Source organism: Chlamydotis macqueenii, chromosome 12, assembly GCF_036417535.1.
Source record: "Chlamydotis macqueenii isolate bChlMac1 chromosome 12, bChlMac1.mat, whole genome shotgun sequence".
Classification (NCBI taxonomy): Eukaryota; Metazoa; Chordata; class Aves; order Otidiformes; family Otididae; genus Chlamydotis; species Chlamydotis macqueenii.
In genome coordinates, this window is record NC_141567.1 from 11,909,374 (window position 1) to 11,934,131 (window position 24,758).

The window sequence follows — 24,758 nt, forward strand, 5'->3', positions numbered from 1 at the left end:
TAGGAGCAGTCTGGCACCCTAAAGGCATGGCTTGTACGTGGATTTTTTTTTTTTTTTTTTTTTTAAGTCTAGGAAGAGCCAAGCTTTGGTCAGGTTTAATCCCCACATGGACAGAGGATCGGTAGCAGCTCCCCCCCATTTGCTGCAGCCTAATACAGGTGAAGCTCAGGCTGCGTCCTTTCATTTGGGTGGCAAGTAATCCCACCTCTCTTTCCCTGCCTGCTTTCCTGAAAGGCATAGATGAGCTCCGCAGCTGTTAGGCATTTACTGCTTGGTTCGGTTTGGCTGAAGCTGACCACTGGCTTTGCACTTTTACTAGAAGACATTTAGGCACTCATACAGAGAACACAACTGTGAGTATTGAAGTTAGCTCATGGCGTATCGGCACTGCGAAACAGTTCAACTGCACAGCTCTTGACACAATTTCAGTCAATACTGTACAAGGGGTTCCTTTCCACTCCTCCCTCTCCTTACAGAAGCTAATTAGGAAAGTGATTCTTACTTCTTATTCTTTTACTTTTTCTAACCTAAAGTGCTGTAATTTTCTCTTTACAAAGAACCTTCAACCACCTTGTGCTGTGATACCACAGAGGTTTTTACTTGGAGCCAAATAGATATCAGGTTGGACTCTGAAAATCAGTTCATTATTTTTATTTGCCCTTTTGCTCCTTTGAATGCACAGTTTCTTTCTGCTTTTTACCATCATTTCACAGATTGCTTCCTGACATTAAATGGCATGAGAATCATTGCTCTAGGGAATGAAATGGTGCCCAAAAGTAGGCAGCCTAGCACGTGAACGCCTCCATACTTTTCAGTAGTACCTGGTCCCTTCAGGTCAGAAGCAGCATGTGGTATAAAGCCAAATTTCTTTCCAGGGAGGATAGAAATATAAACTGATCTATGAACTCTCAGTACTGCACAGTCTAGTATGAGCACCAAACAAAAGGCACTTGCTGCTTCTCCTCTGCAGAGCTGGCAGGAAGAGGCTCTGTGTCTGTGATCTGCTCTGGGACCTGATTTGACTTTTTAGTCTCACCTGATCTGCAGGATATTAAGACAGAACACAGTTAACACCTATAGATGGCACACGCATGGGTGGGAAAGGGTGAGCACTTGGAGCTCAAATAACTAAATGGTTTATTTTGAGCAGCTATATGAAACAAATCTTGCTGGTAGCTCTGAAGTTTAGAGGTAATTGCAAAGTGGGAGAGAGTGAGGGGTTAAACAGGAAGAAACATGTTCTCTGAAGTCCATAGTAAGTACATGCAACCCTTGTGATCCTATCATCTCTGCCTGATTCGGGAAACTGAATGTGGTCATCTCCAGCAATAAAAATCGCTTTGCCCAACAGAGTGGCAGTCCAGCGGTGTTAAAAAATTACCTCTTCCAAAATAAATTAATTTTTTTACAGATGCCGCTAAGATGACTTGTAGTTATAGACTGAGTAAAGTCATCCTAGATGGAGGTATGATAACCATTTTCATATGAATAAGGTAAAATAAGGTAGTGAATACAATGGCTAGCTGGAGATATTACAGTGCTAGCACTAAATTCTGCACTGATTACTGTGCAAATCAAGTACTAAGAAAGATTGCTAGCATTGCAGTTATATAACCTTGGGAAATTGCATAAGCAAGAAGTGGCTGTTAGCAGCTGCACACGTTTATGTGGCTCTCCTGTGCTGGAGGACGCTGGCAATTAAAGGCAGTTAGCAGGAGGAGACTGGCTGGTGTAAACATCTGCAGCCACTGATTAGAGCCTGTTCTCATCCCCCTGCTTTCTGAGGGCTTGCAGTATTGTTGAGCTGGCCTGGTGAAGAAAACAGGATTGGCGTGCTCAGGAGTTTGAGCTGCTGAGGAAGATGTAAGTAGATCCTGTCTTCTTCTAGTCTAAGCTGTTTTTATAGCTGGAGCAAAGTCTCTCTTTGCAAGTTATGAACCAGTCTGGTTGCTAAAAGACTATGAGAGATAAGCAATGAGTGAGGCGAAGTCTAAGATCGAGAAGCAATTCAGAAGACCCTTCTAGCTTAGAAAAAGACTAAACCGATTTTCTAAGACCAAAATGATTTCTCAGGAAAAGCTTTGTTTTATCAGTGAGGCATGTGGGGGGAAAGGAATTGCCCTTGATAACTGCTGCCGTTTGGCTTATGGGCTGAAAACAGCAAGCGAGAGGGAGCGATACCCAGCCTGAGAGTGATGTTCTTCAGTCACAGCAAGGGCAGCAGTGCTGAGTGCCAGCTGCTCTCCTGTCCTGGGCCTGTTCCCCTCAGCTAGGGAAGCACCAGTAGCACAAACTTCACTGACAGATTTCAGAGGGCCCTCGTGTCTAGGTACATCCCTGCAAGTTAAAGGCTGCAGATTCCCTCTTCTGTTTGTGCTGCGCGTGGCTGCCAGATGGGAATTTAGTACTTATTTGTGTGTTGATAATTAAAGTGTTTGCGATACTAAAGGACAAATCACCCTTCCCTGGAAATTAAACACTCATGCTACAACCTCCTGGTCCTCAGTGAGTATTACATTAGTCAATTTGTGGCTAGCCCAGTAACTCGATAGCAGTGAATTATGCAGTTATGTGGGAATTCTGGTTTTTGGAACAGGCTGGTGTTCCCAAGCTCAGGCCCAGCACTGCTAGGGTGTGTCATCTGTGCGAGCCGCTTAGCAGAAAGAAAAAGCTGTGAAGCCATGGTTTGCAGTGCTTTCTGGAGGGCAAACTATAGCAGTAATATTATTTTAAGGGTAGGAATGGGAACAAACAGAACTAGTTATCCACAAAAAACTCTTATCCGTAGGGAGAGACTGATTGGTTAAACAGGCTTTCAGCTGACACTGTTATTCAATTACCTGTTCTACTAATGCCTACTTTATGTTTAGACATGGGAAGTCTGAGAGTGGATTTGTGCTGACCAAATGTCCTGTTTGTACCTTCAACTCTATGCTTAGAAGTTATACAGGACCCAGTATGGGTCACTGGAAAATATTATTTCATTGTTGTGGGATAAAGAGTGAAAGAAAATAATCCTGAACTGTGGCAGAAGCAAGTCTTAGTCCCGCTGTCCACTTACACCTGTGCTGGATTTAGTCTACTGCTGGATGAAGGGTAACCACCAGCATCTTAGCCCAACATCCCCATGTCTGTCCAGACTGAAGGAAGGAGAGGCATGACAGCTGAGGACCTAAGACTTAAGATATTGCTTTGTATTCATTCACTCTAAAAATAGTTTTGTTGTTAAACTGCAATCTGAATGCTACTGCTTTCAGCAGTCTCCCACTCGATTTCTGAAAATCGCAGCTACCTTCAGTACTTACATAACAGCCTTATTCTTCATGCTCTCTAATGCATTCAGACTTCAAATTCACTCTGGAAATTGGAGAGAAAACTAGATTGTGGTAGAGCCAGGGAATGATATACTGAAGTCATAAGAAACATTCAAGAAGATACCAACATCACTTTTAAAAATAGCAACTTACTGCCAGATTCTGCTTTGCCTGGGATACCTGGGCAGTTTGATTCACTCAATACAGGGATGCTGGCCTGTCTGGACCCCTTACAGTCAGCTTCCAGCTCTGGAGAAGGTTTCTCCACAGGGCTGCTCTGCAGCAGATGGAAAGGTCTGAAATTTAGGATACCTTCCTAAGCTACATAGTGGGGTGTGTTTGTGTGTGTGTTTGGAGAGGTGGCTCCCCCTGAATTCCAAGAGAGATGATGGTGGTTGTTGTTTTTTATTTTATATAACAGCAAAAGAGATGGCTTTAATTTTGTGCTTATTGATGTAAGCAAATATGTACACTTTGCAAGAAGCGTTTGAATTATTGTATGGCTGTGTCCAAGGCTATCATACCAAACATGTCCTTCTGAGCCAAGATTCTTGTCCAGGAACCCACCCAAAACTTTACTGTATGAGGTATGAAGCAATAATGGGACCTACTGATTCATCATTTCATGAAACCAGGAGTGCCCAGTATTGCCCAACAGAAGGTTACGTATGGCCCTAATGAAGTGTTTCTCTTGCATAAAAGGGAACAGATGTAGCCAACTTCATGAGAAACAGAGCTGTGACCTGCTGTGAGTTCCCATGGGCAAAGTTTCTTTCAGATGTGAGAAGCCGCGCCAGCTGAGTCAGAATGTTCCTCTGGTACCACCATGGCTCCACAGGCTAGATTTCTAGATTGAGATCTGGGTTGCTGCAGGCTGCGTTCTACCATGTTTGATTTAGTTACTGTATTGGCAAAATATCTTTAGGCTTCGCAAACTGTTGGAAACTTGACTGCTAGCTGAGTAGCTCCGCTCTATGGACCAACACAAACTCTTCACACACTGGTTCTGCCTTAGAGGCTGGTGATGTATCTCACATGGAGAATCAAGCCTTGTCACTCTGCCCAAGTTTTGGATGAGAAGAGAGATTGTGAATCTTCCTGTTGTACTTTGAGGTATAACTGTAATTGTGTTTGCCCCAGAAGTGACTTCAGTGGCAACAGGGTAAAGTAGAAAGTCTGGTCTTTCAACTGAAGAACAAATGGGACAAAGTGGCTCTTGTGAACCTGTACCCATCTTAACATAAGGACATGCTGTAGCAAAGAGGAAGTAGGCTTCTGATAGTAACAGACTAGGTGAAGAATAGAGAAGAAATATTAACATGTTTGTTGCTGACTGAGGATTTCTAGGTGAATTCCTGCATTTCCTAATGAACTGAAGTCTTCAGGCTAGGCATGAGAGCTTATAAATCTGAATAATATCTTGGGTATACAGTACCGTAAGTGGTTATGCACTGTATTTCTTCTGCCTTGAAGTAAGCAGCATGCTGACATCCGTTGCAGTTACTATATAGTGATGCAAGTGTTTCAGGGAATCCTGGTGTGAAGGGCTACAATAAACCCAAGTCGCATTCTGGGGCATGTTCCCATTGGCATTCTTTTGCCTGTCACCCCATTCTGGAGTTATTTGCTCAGTGGTGTTAGTTATTCTGAGCTCCAAACCAGATCTTTTAATAAAGCTTCCAGGAAAGCAACAGTACTATGGATGTCAACAGGGCCTTCAGCATCAAAGCCACAGAATAAAATTATAGATGGAAAAGACTCGTTAGGTCATCTACTCACCCCGTCAGCCAATGCGGGATTGTTCTCTGTGGTGTGCTTTTTCCCTCCTTTGTCTGCATCAAGCCAAAGGGGTTTCCACAGCTTCCCTGGGGAGACTATGACATAGCTGATTAGTTCTGGCTCTTAGGAATAACTTTGGGTCTGTGAAATTACAGAAGCATTATAAGTTTCATTTTGATGGAGAAAAGGAGTGCTGAGAGAAGGACCCCGAGTCTTATGACGGTCCTGTATCTCAGATGTAATTCTATATTAATCACTTCTTGTATACAGATCATATGAGGCTAATAGTGTGTCCCACCCCACAGCTGTGCCTTTCAGTAATTACTCCTTAGACAGATTTTGTCATCTTTCAGTAGTAAGTAGCGCACAAACCTCAAACAATTGCATTACACTTGGCAAACACTCAGAATTTGCCCTAACTAGTGTTTGAAGTGTCCTGTCTGACTCTCACTCCTTTTAATTGTGCCAAAGTTATTTGGCAATTAGTGATCTGATGTCCCAGAAACCCATAAAAATTAATTCCAACATATTTTTTTTAGGTGAATTAAAAACAGATAACAGATGTTTACTAAAAACAATTGCCTTTATGGACAGTGGACTTCTGGCAGCTATTGATTTAAGACTTCCAAATGTTTTCATTCAAATCCCTTGGGCACCTACTGTTGCTCATAACCTCCTGACATCTTGATCTCTGCAAGTAGATTCTTCTGGCCAAATATATGAATGCCCTTTTTGACCTTGGGTATTGGGCATTAACAAACATGAATCCAATTATTTTTTTTTCAGAGGGAATAAAATACATAGCTACTGATAAATGCAATCCTCTGACTTTTGTTGAAGATCTATGTGCATATAAACTGTTGAAGGTGACTATGAAGATAGCTTTAAAGCAATGCCAGTACCCTTAACGTTCTGATGAGGGCTATATCAGTTTCACAGTTCTCAACCACTGAAAATTATGTTTAGCATGCGGAATAATTTTTAAAATATTAGTGACAGAGCCATGGAAGGCCATGATTAGTACCAGTTTGTGATTGTTTGAGTTGTGCCTCACACAATGAGCAAAGATTCAGAAGCAGCCTTTGTCTGACTGCCACTTTAGCTATGGGGGAAAAAGGGGAAATCTGAATTCCCAACATGTCTTTGTTAACAGTTGGATGTAATTTTCTTTTGTTTAGCATTTGCACAGTGCTCTGTGTAATGCAGGAATGCAGCAGACTTTGGGATCATGCGGGGCCAGTGAGGCTATGTAATGTACTATTTATCATAAGGCAGCAGTGGAAGAGGCAACTTAATAGACGTGTGATGGAGTTGTAACAAAAAGGTTTTTCCTGGGCTATTGGCATATGCTTTCGAGTATTAAACCAGGAATTTTGCTCTTAGATCTAATTTTGATTCTAATGCCTAATTGGTAAGCACTTTTCCCTTGCACCAGTTAAATAGAGCTTAAATTATTTCTCTACTGTTCATTAGAAGTGAGCAGGTTTCACATGAATCTTTCAGCTATCTCCTTAAGCAGTCCCACTGTTGCCTGCTAGCTGGTGGCACCCCTGGGAAATGAAAGTCTGGCAAATCAGAAGGCAAAGATCACTGAGCAAAGGCATGAGGGGAAAAGGTGCTATCCAGAGAGACCCAGAGGGGTCCTAAGAAAGGAGTGAAGCCTTATCTTTCTCCACACCTACTCTATTTGCAGGGTCACAGTATTTGTAATAAACTCCAGTATTGTTCCTAACCTGGGTTAGTACCAACAAGGTAGTGTCATGATTCACAATCCTGATACTGCCCTGATTTCAGTGTTGCATTGTTTTTGCCGATCTGTGGCTCTAGAGGCACTCAGTGTTCTCCAGCAGCTCAAATCTAATGGAAACTGGAGAAGTAACCCATTTGCTAGGCAGATGTTGCTGGCGTGCTGCTTTATCAGTGCATGTTGTGCACCAGCCCAACGCTGGGATAAAGTTGAGTCTTCCAGACAGCCATGGCTGTGGCTTTGCATTAATTTCTTTAGCCTGAGTGCCAGCTTAAATGGACCCTATCCCTGTCCTCATCCAGCTGTTCTTATTTTGGCAGCTACTCAAAACTTCTTGGAATAATTGCAAATGAATAATAATTTTTCATTTAGCTTTTATGCAATCCCAGCACCAGTGATCACTTGCATGCTTTAATATATACACAGCCATGCCTTCAGCACATGCTCTGAACATTTGAATAGCAGACTTCAGGAACAGGGGTGCAGAGGTGAAGTCCAATTTGTTGTTACTGTTATTAATGTAGGTTCTCATAGTTATAAAATCAACTTTATTAGCAGAAAATAATGATGTAAAAATAAATAGGCAGGTCTTGTTGGCAAGTAGGTACCCAGGAGCAGATAGGACTGAAAAATCCAGAATCCTGTTGTAGGAACCAAACTACTCAGAAGTGTCTGAGCTGTGTTTTTTTGCTCAGTCTAGGCTGTCCCATAAATGCTGAGCATCTCAAAGGTCATACAAATAAAAAGTAAATGCCAACAGAGGCTACTTCTCCCACACAGCAGACTTCCAGCCTGCTCAAGGTATGAGGGTGAAAGCTTGTCTGTTCTGACTCTTAGTCTTGATGGCATTCCGCTGGCATTTGGGAAAGCTGTGAACAGCAGCCTGGAGGCTCTCTACAGGTGACCTGGGGTGGGACATAACATATGTTGTGCTTCCAGAAATGTGAAGCCCTCTTTAAAAACACTCTTAAAGCCTCTCTTAGCTAGAAACCGGTAACAAGACGTAGAGTGCTGCATTTGGGTGAGGAATGATGTTTTGACAAAAATGCCGGTACCTTGCTGCTTCCCTGGAGCAGCAGTTAGGTGTTTCATTTGGTAGCAGTATTCCAGGCAGTGAGGTTTATCCAGTTTTTCCTGGAGAACTTTTATTAGTGTAATTGATATGATTAATATTAAAAAAAACCCAACAGCAAACCCCAAAACCAAAAAAAAAAAACCCACTCCACCTCCAAACAAAAAAACCCTCTCCAAGATGATGAAGTCAGAGCCCTCATTCTGTTCTGACTCAGCTGTCATCTTCTCTTCACGTCCTGGGAGGGCAATGAGTTCTCTGTTGCTGGATCCATTTTTTCCTGGCATTGTCACAATTCCTTTTTTTTTTTTTCAGTTTTCTCACATTGCTTATGGCTTAATGCAAGCTGAGAAGAAAGGTAAGAACAGGATTGAAATTTCATACTTTCTTATCTAACTTTCTTACCTACCTCCTCCTTTTCTTTGACTGCTGCCAGCCTACGTATTGCTATGATACACTGTCATAGGATAGGATGGACACAAAAATATTATTCTTGCAGAACTGAAATGGCTTGAATTACCTGTAATGCTGACAGTTTGGCTCGCTGATAGCAGTAACTTCTACGTGGAAGTGTAGGTAAATGAGACTGGCGTTTTGTGTTTGCTGCTCTGAGAACCTGACAAGTGGGGGTCCTTGATGCTGTCCTGCACCCTAAGGAAGGGTACCTGCAATGTGGCAGTGACCAGAGTGCCAGCGGGAAGGTGGTGGGCAGATTGAGGTGTGCTAGCGAGGCAGCACTGGATACTTCGCGCTACCTTGCATGCTAGACATGGCACAATCAGCCTAGCTGCAAAGGAAGGGGGAAGTTTTCTTCCAACTAGGACACATAGTTATTTTGTCTTGGACACTTGGAGACAACCTTTCGGACTAGGAATCCATAAACCACAAAATGCTCATGTTAAAAGAATCTGGCCAAAGATACTACATTCATGACTGTTTGGTTTTTCTTTTTCCTTTTACAAAACAAAACCAAACAAATTCCTTTGCTGTAGTCAAAGACAACTTCAGTTCAAGGATATCAGCTTTAAATGTTAAGGCTACAAGCAGTATCAATTGATACAGAGCTACACAAGTGTTTTCTAAAAAGCCAATGATTAATATTACATTTTTGTGACATAATGAAAAAAACATCAAAGTCTAAGGGGAAACAAGTAAGTATGCATATACAGCTGACGTGTTTGTTTAAGCATATTTTACATATTAAAATACAGTAGTTACTCTCTGGATGAGGGCTCTCGAATTATAAAATTAATCTGTCAGGTTTTCAGACTTGGCAGGGTAAAAAGTTTTCTTGCAATGTTCTAACACAGTAGGGGAAAAGCTTCACTTCAGTGGTAAAGAGCTAAATAACCACACCGTTAATGTAGGGGAAGTTCAGGAAAATAATTACATTAATTCACTTCAGACCCGCTCCTGCAACCTTTAGCCATGCAGTGACATTCTTTGCCCAGCAGCAGACCCAAATTTACACTTTGCAGAATCACATCTTTCCTGAGGTGGAGATTGCCAAGTAGCTGTTAGTGAGGGAAGTGCCATGTGTGCCAGTTCTAGAAACCAGCAAGGCAGTACAGTCTGCCCTATATTTGCAGACTTTTGGTACCTTGCATAACTAGGTGCAAAATACTTATTTTTATTTCTGGTTCTTTTCTTTGGAAGTGCAGTCATGTGCAATCAGGTGGAATAAGTGTGCTGATAATTTTCCTTCAGAAATTGTAATGGTTAGTGATGTGGACACTTTTCTTTTTACGCAGAAACCATGAGGCACTGAAGCAAGCATTCACTTTTCTTGCACTTGAGGTCACAAATTTATGCAAGTCAAGAGTGTTGGGCCTGCCAAAATCATCATGCTACACTCCACCAAATAAAAGGACACTGTTATTCTTACAAGGAAAGGTTTGACAGGACAGGAAATAGGCAGGGTCATAGAAGTTTACTTAATACCAAAACTTATTTAACCATCTTTAAGCCAAAATACAATGATAGGTATTTAAAAAAAAAAAAAATTAGAAGGGAGGGGGCAGGGAGGGAAGACAAACACAAGAGCATTGGGCTGTGCTATTACAGAAGTAGCAACCAATACAGAAACTAGGGAACCTTAAGAAAAATTCACGTGATCCAGGTTACTGTATGTCACCTGCCTTTACTGGGTTAACGCGTACGAAGTAAGTTATAATTTATGTCCTGAACTTGCAGCAAGAGGCATCTTGGTTTGGAGAATCCAGCGCAGAGTTTACCAAGCGATACGCTACTTCCATTACAACGTAGTCCTTAAGTAGACTGCATTCCACTTAAAGGAATGGAGGAAAGGGGAGTAAGAAGAGAGTGAATATGAAAGATAGGAAAAATGTTGCTGTTCATTACAATTTTCCATTTTTGTTGAAACACAGCAGGAGAGCAAAGCCACAGGCTTCTCTAGTGCTCTTGCATGCCAGGAGGGATTATGCAAACACTGCAACCACCCAAATCTTATTTAAATTGTAGTCATTGTTCCCCCTTTAATGGTTATACTTTTGCCTGCTTTCACTCAAATATTGCTGCATCTTGCTTTTCGCCAACATAGTCCCAAGGGGAGTCATCAACTCTTAATTATAGATGAACAGATCTTTGAAAAATACCTCTGGAAAACAGTGGAAAAGAAAGCAAACTTAAAGTGCCATCTAGTGGTTGATCTGCTAAAAAACATTAAATAGATAAAAAAAATTCTTAACGTGCCTCAGAGCAGTATAACTGTACCAGAACTGAGGAAGCCGCGCTTAAATTCACAGTCTCTAAAGACCAGGTTAATACTTTGGGGAACCAAGAAAAGGACTAAAGATCAATGGTATCATTACTATAATTTTTCTTTCCGCTCTTGTGAGACCCCACCTGGAGTACTGCACCCAGCTTTGCAGCTCCCAAGGTAGGAAGGACATGGACCTGTTGGAGCAAGTCCAGAGGAGGCCACGAAGTTGATCAAAGGGCTGGAGCACCTCTCCTGTGAGGACAGGCTGAGAGTTGGAGCTGGTCAGCCTGGAGAAGAGAAGGCTCTGGGAAGACCTGATAGCGGTCTTCCAGTACCTCAAGGGGGCCTACAAAAAACCTGGAGAGGGACTTTTGACAAAGGCAGGTAGTGATGGCACAAGGGGTAATAGCTTTAAACTGGAAGATGGTAGGTTTAGATTAGGTATAAGGAAGAAATGTTTTACCGTGAGGGTGGAGAGGCACTGGTACAGGTTGCCAGAGAAGTCGTGGATGCCCCATCCCTGGAAGTGTTCAAAGCCAGGTTGGATGGGGCTTTGAGCAACCTGGTCTGGTGGAAGGTGTCCCTGTGCAGGGCAGGGAAGTTGAAACTAGATGATGTTTAAGGTCTTTTCGAACCCAAACCATTCTATAATTCTATGATTTTTGTCGTAAGTGGAGAGATCAAATGGTAGGAATTGTATAGTGATCACCTGTTCCTTCAAGACTCTTATCAGCTTCTGCCTTGGTAAGGAAATAAAAGTTGTTGTATGTATTTCAGTCCAAATCAGAAAATAGAACCCAAATCATCGGGGGGAAATCTGGAGCCAAGCATCTGAATTCAAAAGTTGGCATTCTCCAAATTCACCTGGGGCTGAAGGACAGATCTTCTTTATATCTATTTGTAACAAGTCAAATTTCAAAAGGAAGGAAGCAGATTGTTAGTAATGTTCTTTCCATTTCCCTGTAGGAGAAATCTACAGCAGAAAATGGCTGAGAATTCCCAACAAATTATTTTTCCATTATAAAAGCTCCACATTCCATTTACACAGAGGACATTCCACAAGATCATTCCTCAAGCTTCAGGTAACTCCTCTTGGTGATAATGTGTCCCTTCTCCAACAGTAGTAGACAGCTGCTTTCTCAAATAGCTTTGTCTGAACATGTTCAGTGATGGACAGCAGCCCAACATAATTTTTATTTAATGTAATTTTCATTTCTTTTTTTTTTTTTTTCTTTCTTTACAAATAGCATTAGACTTTGGACTTGCTTTGGAGCTTTACATCTCTTCAGTTTCATACTTACAGTGAGCCCTGGGAATCACACCTCAGTGGCAGGTTCTGGAGGCATGAAGCTGTCTAGATAGAAGACCTGTGCATGATAGCATCTAGCTTCTCATGAGGTTACTTGCTCAAGCATGTTGTTCAGTCAATTACACACTTATCCAGGTTTTCATTGAATTACAGAACTAATTTACAACTAGTTAATTTAGGCAGGAGGATAGAACTCAGACAAAGTAATTAACAAGGTCAATGTGTTTCCCGGTCCTCTTCTTTTTGCTAATGTACAATTTTTTAAATATTCTGATTTTTGTTGAAAAGAAGATCAGATGTGCTAATTAAAGCTTAAAATGTATTATTATAAAGAGGGAAATTTAAAGCTTGCTGAAGAAGCGCCAGTCTATCTTTTTCCCCTTGCTTATAGGGAGAGAGTGAGTTGTAGGGGAAGTTAAAAACCAGTTTCTGCAGCAGATACTGCTCTGTGCCTTCTGTGTGTGTTTGCTAAATACCAAGATAAAATACTTTTGTAGCAGATGTAATATTCATGGAAAAAGGGAACATGAAAACAATTTGAAGAGTATTGCTTTTCATATTAATGAAATAGTGGGACTTTTAAAAAAAAAAAAAAGGGAAGGGGAGAAGAGATATAGGCAGCACAGTTTGAACCAGGAAGTAGCAAATACTGTTGTAAGGACTCTCTACTCCAACACAAAACTTTTCTACAGGTTTGAATCCAGGCCCTGGTCTGCAGTAGCAAGTATCAACTCAAGATCTTCAGTACATTGGTATGTAACTCTTGGTGCTTGGTTAGAAGTACTTGACTTCTATAGATTTGCTACTCATATTGAGGCAAAACACAAACACTATAAAAGAAATTACCAGAATGTTACCCTAGTGCGATGGTTTGATGCAGAGGGAGCAGTTCAGTGTAGAGGTGAGCTTGAGATCTTGAAAACATTTCTGTTGCTTCAGGTAAGACTTTTCCAAGGTAATGACACTTAGATAGTGATCTGTATTTTGACAACTTACAGCAGGCATGGAGCTGTAAATCTATGTTTCTTCTTCATGCGTCTAGCAAATACTATTCCTTCTTATCTCAGAATCTGGAGTATTATTTTCAGAAATGGAAATTAGATCAGTTTCCAATAGGTACAACAAATAGTAAGTATCAACAAAACTTAAAACTTTTTCCTTGTAGGTTGCTATTCCAAGCAAAATCATCTTGTAGTATCTTTTTTTTTTTTTTTTTTTTAAAAAAAAGGACTTGCATCAGTGTATTTCCTGCTGAGTTTTTTTTCACTTTGGGGAGGGGAAAAAAGGGGAGTAGGCCAACTTGCTCTCAACTTACAGTCTGGCAAGAGGATACAGTTTTATACAAAAGGATCATAGTCATTTTAAGATCTTTAAATAGCCTTTGGTAATTGAAGTTCCTTTTTGGCAGTTTATAGAATGGAAGAAACTTAGTGTCAAGATCAGCTTTTCCAATTCATCTAAAGCTTCATTGGTATGATGTGCTTCTTGCTTACAATAGGCTTTTGCATGGTAGGCCTGCTTGTCTGGGTATACTGCTGTGTACAGTGTTGTGATAAGTGTGTAGGGGGAAAAACAGAAAACAAACTACTGATAAGCATGTAACGTGCATGGAGGGAAAGACTTCTGCCTTAGTCAGAGACGAATGTACTTACTGTTTCAGCACTGCCCAATCGATGTAATGACTATCCTATGGTTGAAGGAATCTGAATGCTGACATATTGGGGGTTGGACTAGATGACCTTTGAAGGTCCCTTCCAACCCTAACCATTCTATGATTCTATATTACACTTTATTTTCCAGCTCCTTGGGGAAAGGGGGCATAAAATGTATACAATGTGCAATAGTTGGGGCCTACTTCACTGGAAAGGGTTAGATGGTTAGTCTCAGGCAAGGATGTGAAACTAATATCAACAGGATTATTACGATCTGAGACGACCAAGGAGCAGAACGGTGTGAACATCTTAGTCTACTAAAGGGGCTACCTTTCCACTGCTGAAACACTGCTTGAAGCATAGTATTTCACGCCTGTGACCTTTCAGCTAAGAAAAACTAAAAAGATAGGCTCTCAAACATTTTTTTTTCTGCAGCTAACAGCCTTTTCTAATACTTTTCTGTGAACTGGCAAAAAACTCAGGAGTCTTTCCTTTTTGTCCCTTCTCTTATGTGCATGTTCTTTCCCTTGAAAGATTTTGAGTCACTTAAGAGACTTCCACACTTAAAAAGCCAATCAGGTTCAGAACAGATTCCAAAACTGTTCCATGTTAACTGGTCAAAATAGAACTGAAAAAAAACAATTTGTGCACTGCTTCAATAATTCAGAATCTTTCTTCCATACAGTAATTTATAATGAATTTGTCAACAAATATTTCAACAGCATATTTCCTAGCATTTATTCACTATATAGAATTTATTTCCAGATGAGCTGTGTTATTTAGCTCTAATGCTGTATCGCCTGCCCTTTTAATAGAGCTGAAAAATTGGTTGTTTGAGGATCAACTAAGGATCAAAGACATAACTTTACCTTTGAACAGAAACACAAGTATTTTGAGAAGTTGTAGAAGATGCAATATTACATATCTTTGCCTTATTCTGATGTAGGGGTCAGAGTAGGAAGTCATACTGATGCCTGTACTATCACCCATTCTGTATGAAACAGGCTCTTAGCATGAAACACTGAGCTACATGGAAGACAGCTTTCAGAAGATTAACACAGACTGGCACAGGAACAATCAGCCATTTAAGTTTAGGTAAGTAAAATAAAATAATTAAGTTATTTTTTAAGTTTATTAGAGTATAAGCAGCACATAAACAATGAGTTCTTTTTACTGAGGACCAAACATCTAAAAAGGAAAAAATAATCCATCAACTGATAATCAAGTCAGTCGTGCACATTTCTCCATAATGCAGATTAATTCACTGTCTGTAAAAATAGATAGAACAGATACAGAGAAGTCTGAATAAAACTTTTAAACCTTTTTGAATGTACTCCAAAATTCCACTTCTAATACAAATAAAAATTTAGAAATAGCTAACAAAAAATACAGAAAGCATATACAAAACACTTTCAGTTATTTCCAGTAGAACCAAAGCCACCTTCGCCACGTTCTGTATCATCTAGAGCCTGAAAGACATCAATTATGGTAAGTTGGATCAGTGTCTTGCCTTTTGTTTCTGTACAACAGATAGTCTATCACAGAGGAAGGTACATTTACAATAGCTATAATTGAGAAATCTAAAAAAAAAAACTGAGGCATTTTAGAACACCTTTTGTACAAGTTCAAACAAATCCCACATTGTGAGACAACTGTTTCTAGTAAGTGTTTCTCAAGTACCTGTTAACTCTGCAAACTACAAAAAATCCACGTAAATGCATGCAAAGCATCAAGATTTTTATTCAGGTAGCAATGCTACTACGCAGTTTTAACACTGAATGTAGTTTCAAAGCAAAGTATCTGTACCGTAAATTTCAGCTTATATACAACTATTTTAAACTATTAATTATTGAAAATAGCAGAAATATTTTCTTTTGGCAACTTACGTCAACTTCTTCTAGTTCAGGATAGCAAATGCGTTCACAGATGAGCTGGGCAATCCTATCCCCTTTTTTAACTGCAATGAAGTTAAAACATTATTAGTTCCTTCAACCCCCTTTCAAGAGTATCAGAATGTACTAAAGTATAGATATATAGAATCATAGAATGGTTAGACTGGGAAGGGACCTTCAAAGGTCATCTAGTCCAACCCCCCTGCAAGGAGCAGGGACATCTCCAACTAGAGCAGGTTGCTCAGAGCCTCATCCAACCTGGCCTTGAATGTTTCCAGGAACAGGGCATCCACCACCTCTCTGGGCAACCTGTGCCAGTGTTCTACAACTCGCATTGTAAAAAATTTTTTCCTAATATCCAATCTAAATCTACCTCCCTTTATCTTAAAACCATTACTCCGTCCTATTGCAACAGGCCCTACTGAACAGCCTCTCCCCATCTTTCCTGTAGTCCCCTTGAGGTACTGGAAGACCGCTATCGGGTCTCCCCAGAGCCTCCTCTTCTCCAGGATGAACAGCCCCAACTCTCTCAGCCTGTCCTCACAGGAAAGGTGCTCCAGCCCTCTTATCATCTTCGTGGCCCTTCTCTGGACCTTCTCCAACTGGTCCATCTCCTTCTTATGTTGGGGGCTCCAGAACTGGACACAGTACTCCAGGTGGGGTCTCACCAGGGCAGAGTAGAGGGGGAGAATCACCTCCCTCAACCTGCTGGCCACGGTCCTCTTGATGCAGCCCAGGATTTATTTGAAACTTAGTTAAGCAGATGTTAATAGTCCCAGAAAAAATACAGGCTAAGATAAACTTGAGCTTAGTCCTTTTAAGGTGAAGTTTCAGCAGCAGTGCCAGCTCAAGGCATCTCCCCTCAATCCTGCTGCCACACTGTGGCATCTTAAATGTCATTATGCATAAATACTGCAGAGATGGAGAGACAGCTAGATGTATAATGTGGCTCCTTTAGTGACCTAGACCCAGGAACTTATTTCTCGGGGGGGGGGGGGGGCGGGGAAGGAACCTGAGCTGATAAAAGAAAAACAAATTTTCTGATTAGTACCCAATCTGGTTCACAGAACTTCCATGAGAAGTTTGTGCTGTGAAGTTGGCAGGCAAGGCTGCAAAAAACACTGGCAATATTGTAACCAGGCTCTGAGGCTTTGCTTTGAGGCTTAAAACTGCAGAGAGACAATATGATTAAGGGAATATAGTTATCTTTATTAATCATGTTTCCCAGGATCCTGAAGAAGTTTTTATCTCAAATACTGCTCAGCTAAATCTTTTTTTTTTTTTTGTGGAGCAAAAAAGAAACTGAATACAAAGTTGTGCTTCGGTATAGCTCATGAATCTAAAGTTTAACTAAGTAATGGGGTTTTGTTTGTTATGGTTTTGTGCTGGTGGTGTGTTCTGGGGTTTTTTGGTGGAGGTTTGTTTTGGTGTTGTTTTTTTTTTTTTTTTGCATGCTGCCTAATTTGCTAGGAGTGGAATTTTTTCATGTTTCCTTGACAGGACATTGCTAAGTTTCCATCTTTTTGTTTCTTTTAAGAAGAAAAATGTTCACAGCTAATTCTAACTCTTCATAGACTTTTAAAGAAAAATTAGTTTTTCATTTCCAGTCAGATGGCTGAAAACGGGCTCTGCCAAGCTTAACGCTTACCTTCAAAACTCTCCTTGCCAAAGTTGAAGAGTACCACACTGACATTTCCCCTGTAATCCTCATCAATCACACCAGCTGTCAGAAGAAAGAATTAAGAGGGATACCAAATTAATAAATTTTGTCAGTATATTAGGTAAGTAGATTAGATTATCATTTAGATTAGTAGATGATTGCAGTATCTCATATGGACATCCTTTATACTATTCATGCACAATTAAACAATAAATATGAAAATACTGAAATATCTACAAATGCCAATCAATCTTGAAAGAAGAACTGAAAAACACCATCACATACAAAGAAGTGTTTTACTGCTGTACTACTAATTTTAGTTGTAATACTCTATCTGAAATCAAGACAGCTGGACCAAACTCGGGCTCCATTTGTTCTGCTAACTTCAGCTCTTTGAGTGCCAAGCAGAAATCTGTTCTTACTCTAACGTTTCATTTGAGAGCTATGGATTTGCACAGATCAAAAATCCCATATCTCCAGCAGGGTAACAGAACTAAAGCTTTAAGAAATTGATTCTTGTTCAGCTACATCTAAGTGTAAATACTGTAACATAAGCTTGCAGTTATATAACTGTATTAACTACATATTTCAACTAGAAAACAATAACATTAAAATTTTTCCTTCTTACTTCTAGAAAAGTACTATTCCTTCCTCCTTTTTAAAATATCAGATTATCTAGACCCCTTAAGTAATTCCTAAACCAGGGGTGACAAAAAGTGTTATCTAAAGAGTGCTACACAAATAATTTGCTTTCATAAACAATAATTTGCTTTCACATACAATAGTGGACACTGAATCCATGCTACATACATACATTACAAAGAAAGATTCAATAAGCTTAAAATTATTTGTGCTGCCATTACAGCATCACTGAAGTTCTGCAGGCAGTTGCCCATTAATTTGGTGTATTTGTTCACATGAGTCAATCAGCTGTAGAGCTGAAAGCCAGAATTCTTATTTGGCACATAAAATTATGCACGTATGCTCATAAATGCATATAAAAAGACCCATTAGCTCTTTGGTTTGTCAAATTAAGAATTTATTCATTCTCAAGTGTTTCTGAACAGCTAAGACAACATTTTTCCAGACCATATGCTGGGATAGATATTGCTATGCATTAGAGATTGATAGCAGAATTTGCTAATTTAACATAACAAGGGCTAGTTTTATTTCTGTTATAATACAGTATTCTGCTCTGATATCACACAATACTCAAAACTGATCAATACAGATTACTAATTCTATTTAAATTGAGATTATGCTTTCATATGTATAAAATGTACCAATTAAAATAGTATGGTTACATTTATACATGCAAGAAACTCTTGCATGTCACATTTTTGCTGGAATTATCTGAAGAAAATTTATAGAACAGAACAACTGGGCTACTTAGTCATTCTAAATTAACTCTTCTGCCTTCATGTCTCTGACAGAAAGCAAGTTTATTTCTACATAATGAGAAAAAATGTACTTTATGTATTGGTTAGCACTTAACTGCTAATGAAGCTTTTTGATCTACCAGATGCTGGTGCTATTTTCTGGGAGAGGAAAAAAAAAAAAGAAGAGTATCTAAAACTTGTATTGGAGTAACTGGAGTCTCATGGCAGGTTAGTACTTCTACCCCTTTTTAAACCCCAAACTTTTTTTTTCTTCCTCCTGAAATGGAGTGTTACAATGGATTTATACTCACATGGCTACCCTGACCTTTAAACAAAGGTATTAGCACAACCTCAGCTTTATGTATAGATGCTAAAACTTATTTTACAAGTATTTGTTGAAAAGGCTGTCATCTAAACAGATACCTCTATGACCAGATACCAAATTCTTTTGACCACCTATTTGACTATTGCTAGAGACAGGCTCTCTAGGATTTGAAAACTATCTGATAACTAAAGATGAAAAAGACTGATGAAAATTTCTGTGGCTGAATTGAAGTCAGCAACACTGAAAACTTAAGGAATTTGTATAATTCACAAAAGGAGGGGGAACCCCTTCTCACTAAAACACTTTAATTTTCTAAGCTTAGCTATAAAGTAAACACCTTGTAATGGTTCTACAGATTGTATTGGATGTATTTTCTAGCAGGCAAGGATTGTACTTCTGCACACTTCTGAGGATGAAAGCTTTCCAGAGGATGCAGAGAGGAAGAGCAGGCTTATTCCTTAAAATCATACCTGCTATAAACAGAACTTGCAGTTAAGAGTTTAAGTTATGTATTAAGAAAATAACATTTACAAATACCTCTTGTGGCCAAAATGATTAGTCTAATGCTGTGCTGAGTGACTGACTTGGCATCAGAAAGAGAAGGAGACCTACAGTCACCCTTCCTCACCTCTAGAGCCAAGCCTATAAGCAAGTAAAGGCTGAGGAGCACTGTTATAAGTAGTCTCTCTTTTATTTAACACTGAGGGCAGGGGGGGGGAACCAAACCCAATGAAAAATACCCCAAAAAACCCAGAACCTAATGAAGAAGAAAAGGCCTCAACTTTTCAGCACTTTTCTTGTCAGCTTCCATTATGACTCAAATTATAATGTGCTCTATCGGCCACCACCCGGCACTTTTGAAGATACCAATTAGAACAATGTAATACACAGTGCTAGTTCAATCACTGTAGTTACAGCTGTGCTCAGAATAACTCTACAATAATCTTAGCGGTGAGAACTTTTGTGCAATGTAGATGCCATGTTATAATACAATTCTTAGAGAATCTGCCAGTGCTCTGATCAGCCCCACTACAAAACTGGAATTGAACTTTCAACATCACTTACATCATGCTGCAGTTATAGGGATATGGCAAAAGGACAGGGAGGCTTTCATGAAGGGTTCTGATTAGAGATATGCCTACAATACTTGTTTTTTAAGAGATATCTGAATTTCTAATAAAGATTAAAGAAAAGCTAAAAATATTTTAAAAACCCACCCTGTTCAAAATAAATCTGTTGCTAGTACTGAACAAAAAAAAAAAGTAGAAACTTGTATAAAACAGGATTTTTGTTTTACTTCTGTTTCAAAAGACTTTCAATTTTTAAGTCAAGTAATGTCCATAGTTACAAGTTTAAATTTAAGTTGCTTTACATAATTTGTTACATTTTCATCAGTAACAGTAAACTAAAGCTCTTTTCATCCTAATAATCAATTCTACTCACAGTAAGGGTGTATTCCAATGCTTTCTATCATTCCTTTTGAATATCTTTAGTTTATATTCTCTTCATAAAAGAACACCTGTATGTTGTTGATTTAATTCATTCAGATCTTACACTAGACTGAGAAGAATCACATATGGATGTTTAGTCAAAATGGAGAAAGCAGAATGTAAAAAGACATTTTAAAACCTAAACAAAAAAACTTTTATGCTAGGCATTGCCTACAAAAGTACAATACTGTTATGATTACAAAAAAAACCCAAACAGTAATATCTTTATAATTCAGCAAGTTTTAAAATAATTGTGATGCATTGGCTCTCTGAGGTATTACCCAGTTATCTCCTTTTGCCAGACTACCAACGAAGCTAGGATTATTTATTTACACACATAAGAATGTGAAATTAAGGTACTTCTGCCATCAAGATTGTAAAAAGAACAAAAATCTTACCACCAACATCTATGAAGTGCTTTGCAGCTAAACCAGAACGCGGTGCTAGAAAACAAGAATTTTTTTTGTAAGTATAATAACTTATTTATTTTAAAACTCTTACACAGTATTTATAGGTTACATAGTGCGTTTGCACAGTCGTGCGGCAGCAAGAACTGTTTCCACAGTCTTTCTAAAATAAACATGATTTTACAGGAACTACTGTAAGTGTTAATGTTAATATTAAACACAATAACAGCTGCCACAGGCTACAATAAAATTGCAGTCTTTAAGTGATACAAGCATATCTTTGTTTAGACCACCAACTGCAGAGAAGATTTCTCCAAGGAAGCTGGCTGGAGCAGACAACTACTATCTAATCTTGAGTTATTTTTGGCAGCTCCCACTGGTTTGAAATAATCTCAAAAGACTAATATAGGTCAATCCATTCAAGTTATGATGGAAAACAATATTTGGCAAGCAATTTACTACGAAATATTACACAAATAAATGATGTCTAGGGTTGGGGGTTTTTATTTGTTTGTTTCTACTTACTTTAGCCTCCTTTGATGGGAGGATGCTAAAATGCTACTGTCTTCAAAATTTTCTCTGTCTGGGATAAGAGAAATGCACATGCATTCTCCTTTTAGATGAAAGGACATAGCAAACTGATCGTGCTCTTCCACCAGAGTGGCTATTACTTTTTTTACTTTAAGAATTTATAGATAATTCAGAAAAGGAACGCGCAAAACAAAGTATCTTGTACAGGTTCTCTCAAGTATTCTGTTACAAAAAGTACTGAAATTCTACTATGCTAATGTTGCAAATCCTGAGCTGGGATTTGTGACAACTAGTACTCCTACTTCAGGCTTAATTTTTAAACATCCAGGGGTGTATTTTCTGTATGTCCATTCCCTGTTGGTCTTTGTGGTTCGAATTCCGAAACTGCAGAGAAATAATGAACTATTGCATAGCCTATAAAGCTGTATGCAGATTATGAAAATTTTTGCTAATCATCTTTTTCTCACTTGACGTACAGCAAACCTCAAGTGTATTTGACAAGAAATATCTATTACAAGGCTTAATAAATCACACAGCCACGTGATGCCTTTTTTTTTTTCTTTTGTGCAGACTAATTCTGAAAGCTTTAGGCAGAATGAAAATGTGAAGATGGCGTCAAACCTCTTCTACCATGACTCCGTAGTCTTTTTATAGCCTGTTTACTTACCTACTCGGCCATAGCATCCAGAAGGAAGCGCAATTTGAATGTCTGTTTTCACTACAGCCTTTTCCATGGGTGGTATCACACAGTCATAGGCACTACATTAAAGAAAGAAACACACATTACTTTATATAGAGTATTTTGAAAATTTTCTTCTCTGTAACTTAAGATACAAAATTACCCAGAATTATTCTTGCTAGGAATCTTATACAATAAATATTTACAGATTTCCAAAATCTAATGCAGATCCTTAAACACAAGACGTTCCTATTTTGGTTCTAATTTGAGATTTCAGTAGTGTCATTTGAACAGCATAGTCTTAAGATTGCTAGTTTTAAATATATTTTTTAAACTGGTATGATAGAAAAAAAAAAAACAAGTTTAACTTTAACCATCAGGTGAATAGGGTTGTGCAATTTTTGTGCAAAAGGAGAAAATTTAATATACTGTTCTAATTAAGCTTTCTACAGCAGAGGAACTAATTGTAATCAAAAATAATAATCTATTAAGTTAAATTTCAGATAACAATGTGGGTTTTTTTTTCTGAGCCTGTCAGAAGTTCACATTTCGCATGATTCTGTTGGGAACTGCAAACTAGAGAGATTTTAAGAACTTTCTGAAGCTACCTAACTGCAGGCCTAATGAAAGGCAGTGGTGACAATACCATAGTGAGGCCATTCTTCTTGTTTAAGGCAAGTATAACTTGGCCTTGACAAAAAACTGATTTTAAACACTGGGAAGCATTGAAAGGTTTTTTTTTATGGAATGGACTTTTTCCAGGGGTACAAGTACAAAGAAGGGAAGGCAGAGGAGGTCACAGTGGAGTTAAGATATAACTGGTACTTGATCACAGAAACACTACGCAAACAACCCCAAGCCTCGCTGCAGATATTCCTGAACATTGTGAAAACCTTCAAACAATGGTTATTATCAGTTCAAGCAACCCAAAACCTAAGTCTGTACAGCAACCCACACAGTTTCCAGCCAGGAACATTATCAAACTGCCACAGCTTCACTTGGCAGGCAGCACCCAACAGCCAAGAAGAAACCAGGAAAACCTAAGTACTGGCAGGGAGGGCCCACGTGCACGGCCCTTTTTTTTGCCTTTCAATAGGAAGGCACCTAGTCAACGCTGGCACCACAGGCTGATGTGCCAAGCCTGACTTTTGGCCAACGGCTGCGTCGCTACCCGATGAAATCGGTGCTGCAGCACGACGGGACCCCGCAGGTCTGTGGAAATAAATTGGAGAGGGATGGAGCAGCAAGGCAGCTAGCGAACAGGCCGGCCCTGGCCTCCTCTTCTGCAGGGCCGGCGATCTCCGGGCGGTTCTGCTCAGCGAGCGCGCCCGCCCCGCCACGGCCCTCTCGGGTGCCTGAGCCCAGGGCTGGCCCAGCCGGGCGGCAGCGCCTCTCCTGGGGAGGCTACGGGGCGTGGCGGGGGCCCCTCCCCTGGGCGCGGTACCCTCACCTGTATAGGTCGTAGCCCGCAGCCCGGGCAGAGCCCTTGGAGGGGGCGGAGGCGTTCTCGGACAGCTTAGTGAAGCGGAGCCGTGCGCTGGGCTCCCCGGGCACCGAGCCCTTCTGCCTCTTGCTGGGGGACGGCTGCAGGACGGCCTCGGAGGGCATGGCTGCGCGGGGCGGGGAGGGCGAGAGAGAGCCGCGCTGAGCGAGAGAGAGAAAAGCCCGCGGAAACCGGCACGGCCCACTGAAGGCGGAAACAGAGGGGGAAATCGCTCCATTCCCGGCCGCTCTCTGCGCGCCGCGCCCTCGCCACCCCTCGCCGGTGAGAATGGCCTCGCCTGGCTCCTCCTCAGCGCCCGGCTCCCCGGGCCCTCAGGGAGGGTCTCCCGCGGCGCTGGTTACCGCCCCAGGGCCTCGGGCGGGACTCGCCGGTGGTGGCGCCCCGTAGCCCCTCCTGGTCGCGGCTGGGCGGCCCGCCAGCACATCAGAGCCGCAGTGCGGGTGGGCAGCGTGTGCTCCCCCCAACCCCCTTCTCCAGCCGTCCCCTTACTCCGCCCGCGGGCGTGCAGGAGCTGCCTGAAGCGCCAGGCCAGCATAACGGCGCCAAGCCGCCCGCCGCTGTCCGGTGGTAACGGGCTCGTGGGGCGCAGGGGGAGGGCGGCGGCGCCCCGTTCTCCCCCTACCCGGGGTCTACCTGCCACGGGGTGCGGCGCAGCCCCTCCGCCAGCGGCCTAGCGCTGCGGGCTTCCGCAGTGGCCACGCGGCAGTGGCTGCACCGCCGGCCGGACCCCGCGGGGCGCTCAGCGTTGCTGGGGGACGCGATTGCGGCTGCACGGCCGACGGTGGGCGGAGCCACTGCACCGTCACCGTGCCGCGCCGGGGGCCGGAGGCGGGGGGCGGTGGGGCCGTGGGGCGTTGCGGCTCCCTCAGGGTGCCGCCGGGCCACACCCCGCCCCGTTTCCCCGTCGCACGGCAGGCATGGCCGGTGGTACCTGTAGAGTAGCGGCCTCCCGCGGGTAAACTGCATCCTCCTTCAGAAATCGTAAGGCAATGACAGCAGCGTTTGCCTCATGAAAGGAAAAACACTGCCTCCCCTCCTTGTCGACGCTGTGTATATGAAAACCTTCAGTGCTCCGCCTGTCTTGTTCCTCTGCCTCAGAGCAGAATGCTTTCCTGCGAGGGTGGTGAGGCACAGGCTGCCCGGGGAAGTTGTGGATGCCCCATCCCTGGAAGTGTTCAAGGCCAGGCTGGATGGGACTTTGAGCAACCTGTTCTGGTGGAAGGTGTCCCTGTCCAGGGCAGGGGGCTTGCAATCAGAGTATCTTTAAGGTCCCTTCCATCCCAAACCATTCAGTGA

General features: G+C 41.3%; 1 protein-coding gene and 1 long non-coding RNA gene across 5 annotated transcripts; one reads left to right on the plus strand and one right to left on the minus strand.

Moving 5' to 3' along the window:
• Nucleotides 1-1,662: 1,662 nt before the first annotated feature.
• On the plus strand, nucleotides 1,663-21,823 carry LOC147599242 (uncharacterized). 2 transcript variants are annotated; one of them, XR_015259884.1, is made up of 5 exons: nucleotides 1,663-1,863; nucleotides 14,542-14,690; nucleotides 18,670-18,754; nucleotides 20,644-20,806; nucleotides 21,037-21,823. It is a non-coding gene; the product is annotated as an uncharacterized LOC147599242 (long non-coding RNA). The 2 variants fall into 2 exon arrangements; XR_015259883.1 differs by lacking the exon at nucleotides 1,663-1,863 and having other exon boundaries at nucleotides 14,346-14,690.
• Nucleotides 14,709-24,229, minus strand: DUT (deoxyuridine triphosphatase). 3 transcript variants are annotated; one of them, XM_086757206.1, is made up of 7 exons: nucleotides 24,096-24,229; nucleotides 23,409-23,568; nucleotides 21,947-22,038; nucleotides 20,740-20,784; nucleotides 17,136-17,210; nucleotides 15,482-15,552; nucleotides 14,709-15,064 (listed from the first exon to the last, which is right to left on the minus strand). In XM_086757206.1, exons 2-7 carry the CDS (start codon nucleotides 23,564-23,566, stop codon nucleotides 15,008-15,010), a joined length of 498 nt encoding a protein of 165 aa, XP_086613332.1. In that variant the 5' UTR covers nucleotides 23,567-23,568; nucleotides 24,096-24,229; the 3' UTR covers nucleotides 14,709-15,007. The 3 variants fall into 3 exon arrangements, with proteins under 3 accessions (XP_086613332.1, XP_086613333.1, XP_086613331.1); XM_086757207.1 differs by having other exon boundaries at nucleotides 23,409-23,602; nucleotides 24,096-24,198; XM_086757205.1 differs by lacking the exon at nucleotides 24,096-24,229 and adding an exon at nucleotides 23,952-24,089.
• Nucleotides 24,230-24,758: the final 529 nt, after the last annotated feature.